The sequence below is a fragment of the Amblyomma americanum genome, chromosome 3, assembly GCF_052857255.1.
Source record: "Amblyomma americanum isolate KBUSLIRL-KWMA chromosome 3, ASM5285725v1, whole genome shotgun sequence".
Lineage (NCBI taxonomy): Eukaryota > Metazoa > Arthropoda > Arachnida > Ixodida > Ixodidae > Amblyomma > Amblyomma americanum.
Window position 1 is genome coordinate 219,678,411 of NC_135499.1, and position 12,569 is coordinate 219,690,979.

At 50.2% G+C, this 12,569-nt stretch overlaps 2 protein-coding genes across 3 annotated transcripts in view; both read right to left on the minus strand.

Moving 5' to 3' along the window:
- Window positions 1–12,569, minus strand: part of LOC144126124 (high affinity cAMP-specific and IBMX-insensitive 3',5'-cyclic phosphodiesterase 8B-like) — a 239,330-nt gene that overhangs the window by 101,711 nt on the left and 125,050 nt on the right. The window lies entirely within an intron of this gene.
- Window positions 2,824–6,481, minus strand: LOC144122859 (endothelin-converting enzyme 2-like). Its single transcript, XM_077655841.1, has 2 exons — window positions 3,896–6,481; window positions 2,824–3,307 (listed from the first exon to the last, which is right to left on the minus strand). The coding sequence occupies exons 1-2, from the start codon at window positions 6,373–6,375 to the stop codon at window positions 2,824–2,826; spliced, it is 2,964 nt and encodes a 987-aa protein (XP_077511967.1). The 5' UTR covers window positions 6,376–6,481.

A 12,569-nucleotide genomic window follows, 5' to 3' on the forward strand; every position in this document is an offset into this window, starting at 1 on the left:
TGACATTTGCCATTCATTGCACCAGTTTAGGATTTTTTGTAAGTTGTTGTTAAGGTCTAGCTGGTGTCTTAAAGAGTCAACCCTATTATATATGACGCAGGCGTCTGCGAACAGTTTTATTGGAACGTTTATATCAGAAGGCAAATCATTAATAAAGATTAGAAATAAGAGAGGCCCCAAAACACTACCTTGATGTACCCCAGAACAAACAGGTTTAGACCTGGATTTAATTTTATTTATTTCAACATACTGCTCACGATACTGAAGGTAGGATGTAAACCATTTAGTAAAATTGGGATTTCTAAATATTGCATTCATTTTTAACAAGAGTTTCGGATGTGGTACTTCATCAAACGCTTTGGCGAAGTCTAAGAAAATTATGTCAATCTGTCCTCGGATATTTATTGTTTGTGAAAGATCTGAACTGTCTGAACAAGCTTTGTTATTGTAGACAGCCTCTTACGAAAACCATGTTGCACTTGTGATAGTAAGTTGTAAGTTTCCAGATAATTTGATAGATTATTACAGACTATGTGCTCAAGCAGTTTGGAGCATGTGCTCGTAAGAGAAATGGGCCTGTAGTTACCTGCGTCAGATGTGCTCCCACTTTTGTAAACCGGAATTATTTTGGCTTGTTTCCAGGCTGTAGGAAATGTTCCGTGGGTAAGCGAAGATTGAAAGATAATAGCAAGATATTTAGCGACCCGCTGAGCATACCTATATAGAAACACATTCGGGATGTTGTCGGGGCCGGTAGATTTCTTTGTGCTAATGCGCAGAACAAGGTTCAGAACTCCTTCTTCGTTGATCCGAAGGTCAGAGACTGGACCTCTGTTCTAAGACACCCTGACCTAGCTTCAAAGAGAAGGGCACTGCTTCTTGAGTTATCATAAAACGTTTCCTTCATGATCTGCCTTTCCAGCATCGATATAGTTCTACACTATGCTTCTTTTTCATTGAATCTATCCAATTTTTACCTTCAACACTTTTAACCTGTCGTTTAATGCTCTTTCTCCTTCCTCGTCTCTGGCAAACTTACTGGCCAGCTTTCTAGTTCGTTTCCGCCACTGTGTGTCAACGCTCTTTCTGTACAGGTATTTAAATACCTTAGCTGCCCACCTGTTATCGTCCAATTTCCTCAGGCGTTCTTCGTATAGTACTTTACTCTGAGCTTCCCGTGCTTCGAACGTTGCCCAGCCCGTATCCCCCTATACTGCCTCGTTTGTGGTTCTCCCGCGGGAACCTAGTGCTAATCTTCCAACGGTTCTCTGATTTACTTCTAATCCACCCTGAGATCCCTTCTAACCACCCTGAGATCAAAGCGCCATCTGTGGCTGCAACTAGAAAACAGCGCATCTCGCATTGAGACTTGTGGCGCGATCTACAATAGCATTGTAGAAAAAACCACCTGCCGAGTGCCAAAGATGACGTCACGGTACAATATGGTGGATAGAGGTGGAACTATGTGAGTATGTTAAAGAAGAAATAACCAGTCAAAAAAGACGAACACACAAGGAGAGAACAACACAGGACAACGGATGGATTAACAACTGAATTTATTATTGAGGGGACGGAATGGCGGAATAGTTTCGGTTTCTCTAATCCAAGATGGCGGCCATTAAAATTGGTTGTGCCCTCTCGTCGCTTTCCCAACCCCATAACCAAAAAATATCCTAACACTGGTAGGAAAACCGTCCCATTGCGCGACCGCTATACGCGTGTCGATTCGTTCCGCGATATATACTCCACAAACAACGGGCACCCATCCGGGGACAGCTGTATACCGAATGTGGTAGGCAAATAAAACCCTATGGCTTGTGGTATAGAAATGAAACCACAATTACATAATAGGCAAACATGGTATGCATCCAATTACTAATGGAAGCGTTACCATATCGCACCGCAAGCCGAATTCTAGGCCCACCTTGACCCTCCAAATGAAGCAAATTCCGTTTGGGACGTATCTTGAGGGGTGCAACTCGACAATGGTTAGATGTGCATCGTAATTTCTCTGACAGATGGCGCTAGGCGGCGTGCGTGCACGCGTAGCCAAGCATGGTGGCAATCCATCCCGTTTCAAAGGGTATTACATGCCGTTTCTTGAGACGAGCGGCGCATTCTTCTTCGCTTTCTTCATCTAGTAAACCAAACAGCTAACGCTCGTTACTTCGTCTTCCAGACGGTGGCGGCTTTTTTTTTTTTTTACTATTCTAGGTCTCCTAATCCCAAACGCGGGCCTGTCTCGAGGTTGTTGAAAAAGCAAACAGGCGAACCTGCAAGTTTTGTGCGCAACAGGTTTATACACACGATGTTCTTTTCTTGGTTAGTAAACTCATTTGTTTCTTATCGAAGCATGTTTCTTTAATCATATTTTCATTCTTCGATGACTAGACCCTCCTCTCCTAATTGTTTCGAACTGTTTTCCGCTTTTTATGCATGCTCGCCGTTCGCGCTGGTGTCACGGGTTTTGAGGCGTAATCGCCGACATGCCACATTTTGCCCTAAGCTCCATCACCCATCTTTTCCTGTAGATTTTTACGGGAGATAAATTCATCTCAAACTTAATTTTAGTAAAGGTATGGTAAACACAGCCAGACATCGGCAAATTATCACCATCTGCGAACACCCTCGAAAGGCTTCTACTGCACGGAATTAAATGTAAACCAAGTAAACTGTAATGGTGGACAAAAATAACGGGATACAAAGCGACGTTAACGAGCAACGTTTTTTTTTTTTTGTTCTCTTAAGTATCAAGCACTGTCCGACAAATCGCAAGCTAATGCTGGCTCGCTTGTCCGATACACAAGAGGCCAGCACATATGTTCAAGTGACGCACTGCTTCACCGGATTCATGGCAGAACCGGGCGGGCACTGGAAAGCCTGGGAAAAGTTTCTGTAACTGCGCAGCGCCACGTTCCATTCGACCCCGCTGTGCGGACCGCCCATCTTCTGGTCTCCGCTCTGCTTGTGGCAGGACTGCACCACGAGGTAGACGAAGAACAGCTGATCCTCGCTCAGAACGGTGTCCTCGTCGCCGCCGCCGCCGCCGCCGCCGCCGCGAGGCAGCCGCAGCGCCATCGGCCTGCCCGAGGCGCTCCGGCGGAAGTGGCCGTGGGCGATGCGTGCCGCCAGCAGATCGCGCAGGTCTCCCTGCGGCGGCCGGTCGTCGTGATCTTCGAAGCAGCGCTCGGCCTCGCGCAGCCGCAGACGGGTCTCCCGGTTGAGCCAGCGCTCCGATGCGCCGTCCTCGCCGCCGAGGCTGCTGCTGCTAGAGTTGGCCGTGGAGAGCAGCATGTCGAGCAGGCACCTGCACGTCGTGGCGCTCAGACACAGACCGACCCTGTGGACGGCGCCTGAGGGGAGCACGTTTTCCATGAACGGCACACACCAGGCCGTCCCCGGCTCAAGCTTCACATGCTGCTGCTCTATTGTGCGGTACAAATCCGTGCCTGTTAACCGCGTTAATCGTTACTGAGCTCCAACAATTACACGTTTCCGTACTATATGAATTTAGTAGCTGATTATTTGATCGACTCATTCATTGTTTAATCAGTACACTGACTGACTCAGATAATTCAAAAGCGGCAGGGTACGGTCCAGTAGGTTAGGAATTATGGGATTTGAAAAACTGCTCAAAAGTGCATCTTTCTCTGCCGTCGTCTTTTTTAGCGATTTTTCATTCCTTTGTTGATTGAACAACTTAATTGATTTATCATCTGATTGACCGATTAATTCACTGATCGATTCCTGCATTAATTGACAGATTCAGCCTTCAGTATGTTAGCCAATTACCTACTGACCGATTGGCCAAGAGATTCAGTGACTGTATTCATCCATTGGCATTTGGTACTGCATGCTGGTTATGGGCCCTCAGTCAACCTGCACAAGTACACACCTGCCCAGACGTGTGCTGGCGCGTGGGATCTGGAAGACGTTGGTGCTGCTGTTGTCGAACGGCAAGCTGACGTTGAACAGCAAAGCCGGTACGTAGACGTTTCGAGTGCTTAGTTCATAATTGCACCGTGTCGCGAAGGTTGAGAGGGGCCACCGCTGGGACGGTCCGCGCAACATGGAGCTCACGAAGGCGTACTCGTAGAGCGCCAGGTAGGCGTCCAGTGGTCGCTGAGTCTCGAACGCCGGGACGTTTTTTGCGTATCGTTCGACGGCGTTCATGTCCTTCACCCACGACGGACCGAGGACTTTGAAGCGAGTGTTAGATACCAGCGTTCGTACAGAGGCTCTGGAGGCACGGTCGAAGTAAGGGGAAACATCGATGCCACGGAGAAATTCGCGGACAATATCGGTGACAAGGTCGGCGAATTTCGTGGCCGGAGCGTGAAGATTGAGTTCGACGAAGGAGGCGTAAAGAAATAGCTGCGACAGCGTCCTTTCGACGACGCGGACGCATAGGCTACGGCGTGGCACGGTGGATCGCAGCTTGCCATAAATCAGCGTGCTGTAGAAGTCCGTCAGGCCGGAATTGGGGAGAAATGCTGACGTCTGTATCATGAACCGAACGCACAAGAAATTAATCACCGTGTGAGGCTCGGTCTTTTGGACTAGGTCAAACACTTTGTGGACAAATGCGGGAGAAACAACCAGAACGTTCGATTGGGCCCCGTTGAATAGCGGGAGCCCGTCCAGGGCTTCTGACAGAAAGTCTAGCAGTGGAGACGGCGAGTCTAGCTTCTCGACCTTGAAGTCGCCGACGTCCCTCGTCTCATACAGTCTCTCCAGCTCACTCGCAAATTTGGCGATGTCGATCGTGTAAGCCGGAGGAACAAAGCCTTTCCGCAGAGCGTTGACGGCGGCAAACGCGGCGTTGGTGTAGAAGCGGATGAGCTCGTTGACGTCAACGCCCTCGGCGGAGCCTATCGTCTCCGGCGGTGTCACTGTGATGACGTCTTGGCTGGAGGACGCGGTCGGTCGCGAGGCGACGCCAACGTCCAGCAACGCTACGGTGCCCGACCGGCGTAGCAGCTTTCCCGCCAGCTTCCAGACGGACATACTCTGGCGCACGGGGGGAGTGAGCGGGAACCCTTCGAGGGACATGTTGAACAGGACCTCGAGGAACGGGTTCCAGCCGTCGTCCTCGATGCGCTTTGCGTCCATGCACTTTCCAAACAGGCGACTCAGGGCCCCGACGTTGAGATGAGTCGCCTGGGATTTGTTCCGCAGCAAGGAGAACATTTTCTCTTCCAGAATGGCCGCGTAGTCGTCGTCGGAGGAGAGCGACTCCTCGGCGGACGAGACGGGCACTTGGTTGGTCCAGCGGCGGCAGACGAACATGTAGAAATCGTCGCACGGGCTCATATCGTCCCAGGAAAGCAGGCGGCTCAGGTAAATCGCATTCTTCGTGCACCTGGGCGAAGTGCACTCGGGCTGTTGCAGAAAACCGAGCGCCGTCGCTTTGAAGGGGACAGCGACCATGACGACCACGCCTATGACCACTCCGAGCAGCAGCAACGCCACCGGATACAGCAGCAAATCCTGGTTGCCGGGGAAAAGCCGCTGCCCGTGCACGACGACTCTGTTCTCAGCGGCGCTAATCTCGGCGGCGCCGGTTTCCACCGACCCAGGGAGAGCTTCGGGTTTCCAGCCCTCAATCAACGGCTCCGGCGGCTTGGGCGGCCACTCAGTGTCGGTGAGCTCCCCACCGGCACCTTGGGCCGAACTGAACCTGCCCGTCGATCGGCCAGGAGCTCCGAGCTGCGCGCTTACTTGGCTCGTCGAACGTACCTCCGCGCTCGCCACCACCGGCGAGATGCTTGATGCGGCATCGCTCTTGACGCTTCTGGCGCCTGCCCTGGGCCACAGTCCAGAGTGGAACGACGCCTGCGTGTCAGGACTTTGTGCCCCGAACCGGGAGAACAGGTCGGAGGCACAGCTTGGTTGATTCATTGCGCTCAGCGGTTTCGGTATGGCGGCCAGGGTGGAAGGTGCAGGCGTTAGACGCGCGGCATCAGGCCCTGCACGCCCCACAAGCGTTGGTGCGCTCATTCCGTGCTTAGTGTCGTACAGGAATTGCTGCATGGCGAACTGCGTTTCGCGCTGCTGGTACACGTTCTGCAAACTGTCGACATTAGAAGAAGACTGCTCCTCGTACGATTCATCCGGGTCGGTGGTCTCCGTAGCCAGGGATGTGTCCGTGGGCTGCAAGGGGTCGCTACTGCGCGTCACGTCGTAGGCCTCTCCCGAGCTGCTTTGCGACGCTGCAGAAGCCATTCGCACCTTCCGCTGGTCGTGCACCAAGGAAGCGGCGTCACTTGACGAGGTGTTCCCCTTAGAGCTCGTAGACAGTGGATCGCCAGAGTCGGAGATGCCCGTCACTGGCGTGCTGTTCGACCGCCTACGCATTGGTGGGACAGTTTTCATGCCTAGCTGCTGCGCAGATCTCGCTCAGACGTTTTTCTGCCTCTCAGCCCATGCGCACGAGGGTGGCTCGCTGAATGCTACTTCTGCTTCTTCTCCTCCGCTGCTGACCCCGTCTTCTTCACTCCATGTGCTCCAAAGGCTAGTGACCGGCAATGACGTCCGTTGCAGCTTACTGTTCCACTGGAAAAGGACCGGTGCGTAACTTTTCGAAATAGTCAGCTACTCGTGTCCGTCTTCGGGTAATGTGTTCCAAAAGTTTTATTTTCAAGATGACTGACAGCAATGCGTGTTGAAGGAAGCCAAGAATGCATGCATGCTCAGGATATTTACACTCAGCCAGGCTTTGGGCGATCAATGCCGCTTCGTTAGCTTCCTCGCATAACTATCTCCGCGCACGCAAAGGAAAGCCAACAAGTGTTTGATAGCTCTGCATGGCTACCCACATGTCGGTCTCGAAATTCTGAAATCTCGAAAGCGCCCATTGATGTATTTGACGGACCGATTTCGCCGATACTACCCGCCATGATTACTTAACGAGCGGGCATACTGCACAAAAAAGCATAAGGTGTCATGAGACAAAAAGCAGCGCAAGCATTACTTCACTTAAGCACGCGCCAGAATACTAAGATATAGCGTCGCCTGATTAAATGACCGAGTAGACACACCTTCTGCCAGACCGATGTTAGTTCGCATGCTGTAGACTTGTTCTAGAGGTGGAAGCTTCTATTAGAGAGACGACACAGGAACAGCAGTTTCTTTACTCGTCACTGCGCATTGGAATCGCTGCATGCGCAGCTGAAAATGGGTTCACACAATACACTCATCTTTCGAGGCAATAATCCTTATGATCTCATTTTAAATTTCTATCGATCATTATTAATTTGCGTACGATCCCTTTACTTCATCGTTACTACAAGTGCAAGTTGACTATCACATAAATTTAAAACACGAAGCTTTCTTGACATTCTTCAGTGAGAACCGTGTATTCGGAGAGCAAACTGAACTTATTGCAATCAAAACCAAAGGAGGCAGTTTTGCGCAGAAATTGTTTCTGAGGAATGATATGTATTACGAGAAGCTTATTTCTACTTTAAATCCATATATACAAACGTTCGTTAGGCTGGTTGATATAAAACTAGAAAGATAGTAATTATCTGCCTTCACCGCCGATGGCACAGCGGACGCGGTCCTAGATTTCGTTTCCATTCAAATAACTGCTCTGTTGCGGTTAAAAGAAGCTTTTTTTTTTTCAGTGCCATCTTTGATCTCAGCCGCAAAATATATAGCTGGCTGAGCGAAAACAAACGAGCAGGAGCTTCAGCGAGTCTGTCCATTTCGTCTCCACCACTAACGCTCGACCCCGGACAAACAGGGGCGAACAAAAGGGTGCACTTTAATCTCCCTTTTACTGCCCGTTATCTTTTTCTTCATCGACAACGTCTACTTGCTCCTAAAAAGCACCATTTCGGCCGTATTAGGAAGTTTGTTTTGTGTTGTTTTGCTTATTCTTCTCCCTGCCCCCGTTATCAGCTTTGAGCACAGCGGGCTCGTCCAGCTGTTACGTTATTTTGCTTCGGGAAGCTTAGTCCGCGTCTGTCCTCGAACCCGCCTTCGGCAAATGCGCGCAGACATATCGTGACCGGACAGGGCTCCAATTAACGGGTCTTGTCCCCCTTGTCGCGTGCGCACCAAAAACAGAGAAGAAAAAAAGCCGGAGCCACGTACCGTCCCCTTTGTTCTGCGCTGGCGCTCGCTCGCAAAGTTCGAGGGTCGGCCGGCTCTTCCAGGCTAAATTTTATTACTGCTCGCGGCATGAAAAAGAGAGAACAAAGAAGAGACTGACGCGGCCTATGCTCAGTTGTTGTTTTTTTCTTTTTTTTAACCTTGGGGGCACAGTAAGGAGATTACACGAGTAGTCTTTAGATAGCCCGCGCGCGAGCGAAGAGGAGAGAAAATTGCTCAAAGAAAAAAAAAAGAGATAGAGAGGCCCGCCACGTCTCCCCTCTCAATAATATGCTCTCCTACGCGGAGCCAGTTCGTTACGTTAAGGCGCAAGCTAATTATTTTCCCTTAGGATAACATTTTAAGTATGTACTCGCGGGACTTCGGCGCAGCTAGAGAAGTCATTCGCGGTGTCTGAGTTCGCAGTTTTCCCGCTTAAATGACTCCTTCGGGGTGTTTCTCTCGCTGTTTTTTAATCGTGCCGCTCGAGTTTCTCTACGGTTGTGTTCTATTTATTTTTTTTGTGCAATTTATTTCCCAAAGCAGTCCGTGCATTGTGCTCTTTGTCGCGCCGCGCAGCTTATCGAATTAAGACAGTGTCTTTCTTCTTTTTTTCATGAATTGGATCGAATATGCATCAACGCTGTTCCTTCAGCGACCAGGAAAACGCATCCCGAGATTATTTGTTCTTCCGGGCTTAAAAATTACTTTCATGGATACCTCTGACAACAGGACAATGAAAACAGGCGCAAGAATTTGGAAAGCAGCGGTGTATATAATGGGCTTGCCGTTATTGAAAATGGAGGCTTCGTCCCCTCTTCAGTAGTGCCCATGGGCCCCTTTAGCTCTCGGCAATAGAGCGCGTTTCGTGTCTTAGAAGCCCTCTAACTGGATGGCTTTGTCCAGCTGGTTACCAGCTGGCTAGTAAGTTCTGTCGAGAGCAGCTATCATTCTGCGACCTCCCGTACTTCGTTGAATTCGTAACGGTTCTGGCGAGGAGATCACATCTTGAATTTACGGAGCGAAGATTCTTGGCGATGGCAGTTTGCAACTCGATTGTAGCAACAATTTAAGAATCTCAGCAGCGTCGCTTTCGACGTTATTCGACTAGAGATGAAGATCTGCGCACTCGTTTCCACTTTCCGCGGATAACAAAAGACCTTATCACCACACACGTAAGCACTGTCATTGCAGAAGCCGCCGCGGTGGCTCAGTGTTTATGGTGCTCGGCTGCTGACCCGCAAGAGTCGGGTTCGATCCCGGCTGCAGCGGTCGCATTTCGATGGAGGCGAAATTCTAGAGGGCCTTGTACTGTGCGATCTCAGTGTGCCCCCCAGGTGCAGGTGTCGGAATTACCAGAGCCCTCCACTAGGGCGTCCCTCATAACCTGAGTCGCTTTGGGACGTTAAACCCCTATAATCACAAACAGTAAAGAACAATACTCCGGACGGCGTCCGTTATTAATATGTGCTCAGCGATGTTTGTTAATGACACATTTTTACATAGGCCCTTCTAGTCCAGGCAAATCATCCTTTTGAAATATAGGCTCAGTGCCTGATAGGAACTTCGCCGTCACGATCCTGGAATCGTTCTACCACAGCGTGAAAATTTCCTGTTCCCATGCTGTCTTTGTATTGCTTGCGTTAGAAAAATTTTGAGATGACATTTACCTGCCCTTTTATCTCGTTTGTAGGCACATATCCGCACAATAGCGCTCCTAACGTAAATTTTATAAAAACTATGACAACAACTTCTAAATCGCCGGCGAAGCGATCGCAAAAAAAGCAAAGTTAACGACGTGGCTCCGTGCGCGCCGATTCTAGTTAGACTGTAGTTCACGGCGCCTCAGAAGCGGGGCGTCGATTTGATGAAAATCGACAACAGTCCGGCCGTAGTACTACACACAACCAGGTCTTTTTCCCGGCGGATAATGACGGGAACATGTTCAAAGCTTTGAACGATATTTTCAAAGCTTTAGCACAAGATGTCCACGGACGCCAGAGCATAGTCGAGCAGCTGAGGCACGACGCGCCACCTGCACTGAGAATGGCGTCAGCAAAGAATATAAGTACGACAGTGGAAGGCATGCGGTAACTCGAAATATAGTTAAATCGAAAACGGATGGAGCGCCGGGACCGAAGTCTTGTAAACTTTCTCATGCGGGACTATAAAGCTCCAGGCAAAGGCAGGACATATTGCATGGAGGTTTAAAGAAACAAAAAGGTAAAGGGTCGGGAGATTGCGAGCACGAGATGACTATCGAGTTATTGGTGCTTTAGATTATCGGCACCTCTAGCGACACATGCATATTGAAGTCGCAAGGTTGCCCTAAAATATTACGTCAGGAAGCCGCTCCCTACAAAAAGAAATTCTTTACTCCGGGCTCATCAATTTGTGCACTAGGCTGTGTCGCATGTGAAAGCCTGAAACATATTTGAGCTGCTCAGCCCTTAAAAATATTACCTCTCTTTCATGGCTCAAGGAAACTGCACATACGGAGAACAAGCGAAGGAGATTTTAAAAATTCACCGGGACATCTTATTACATTGTGTGTTATGCCTTTACCGGAGATGACGTTACTTCCGGTCCGGTGATGTCACTTCCCTCCAGCCAACAGGAATGGTCCGGGATGATAACTTCACCTTCCTGCAGTCAATCAGCGAATTTAGCTTCCCAGGACACATTTTTTTCCCCAATGAATCTTCTAACGTTATCGCATTTATACAGTGTACAGCGCTCTCAGACTGGACTTTACACTCAGCTATAACGTTTATCAGTCGGCGAATTCGCAAATAAGTCAATAAAATGACAACACAATCGTCTGCAAGGGCGACTGACAACTTTGCAGAAGAAAAAGAACTGTGACAGTTCGTCGACTGATCGAAGGCCAGGGCAGCGAAGCCGCAAAAGAGCCCAGAGCCTGGCCGCGGTAAAGGACCACTCCTTCGGCAGGCCCATGCTGCACCACACCAACCAAGCTCCAGCAACATTGAGCCCAACCGTAGTCCAGTAAGCGAGCACCGAGCCAGATTTCCAAATTAAACTCGCGCAAAATCAACTCGTTGCATGGCTCTGTTCTTTCCAACTACTCGTGCCTAATTTGCAGCAAGTTCAGTTATAGCAGAAACCAGTTGATCACACATCAAAGTACACAAAATGGTTTTGGCAAAATGATTTAACTCCTGAGGGAAACTGCAAATGGCTTGCAATAGAAAACGGGTTCTTGAATAAACACGCGCTACGCACTTCACTGGCGACTCGCCGCCCGCAAGTGCACATTTCGCAGGGAGCACCTTTTAGTAACAGCTGGCTGCGTCAAGCGAAACTTTTCTAGTCTGTATTGTTCCGGGCATAATTGGGGGGCTTTATTTTCGTTCAATCATTCGCGCATTCTCATTTGCTTCCTTCTTCCCAGCGTCTGCCCGTGCTGCCAAAGTAAATCCCTTAGCTCGCGTGTTCGCATCTTTGTGTCAAATTAAGGCGCGAGCGTTAAAGGCGGTGCAAGGAATGGAAAGAAAACGTTCTGCGAGGGAGACGCTCGGCCCGTATTGATCGGCCGGGCACCGCGCACGGTTCTTTCTCCACCGTGGGACTCCCTAGGCCCGGCAGCCGCGCCGCTGCGGCAAAGCCTCCGCTCCCGGAGGCACGCATAGCGCGTCTCGCCATCGCGCCTCCGTTCGGTTAGTTTGCTTGGCAAGTTCTTCGTCAACGAAGCAAGCCGTTCCACGGCGGTGGAACGTTCGGAGCTCCGTCCCCATCCCAGACCGCTGCCGTCGTCAAAGCTTCCCTAATTCCCCGAAGGCGATTCCAAGACAGCCGGCGACCAGGTGTCCGCCACCTCTTCACCCCCTCCTCGTTTGTCCTGCTTTCTCATCAGCCTCCGAGCGAATAGCATCAACGAGCCATCCCATCCCCTTTCGTCGTACTGCCATCTTCCCACATCCCTGATCTCCTGTACTCCCTTTTCTGCCCCCCCCCCCCCCCCTTTGCACATTTCGCACCTCTCCCGAGCACACGTTCATCCCACCCTCCGCTCTCAGCCCAGCAAATGGCACATACCTTTGTCTTCGCTGCTTGCTAACCAGAAAACCTGCGCGAAAGGCCGGAAGTCCTTTTTCTCCTCTTTTGCCCCCTTCACATCGTCACCACCGTTGAACCCTTTTTTATCATTCCAACCAGGTGGATTTAAGGCTTCGCTTCTCACTCTTTTTCATTTTAATCCTGTAAATTCTTGCTCGCTCTCTTCCGCCCCGACATTTTCCTTCCTCTCCCCAGAGCTCGCGTGACGACGTTCATGCACGCTTCCTCCGTCGCAGGTTTTCACTTAAACGCTGCCAGTTTTCATCTTTCTGCGCCAGCCAGGCGCCCGGTGAAAACAATTCCTTAATGTTTCCTAACCATAATGTAGGGCATTTCGTGCCTCAAACCGGGAGCAGCACCGTATACACCTAAATCGATGGGCGGGCACAAGG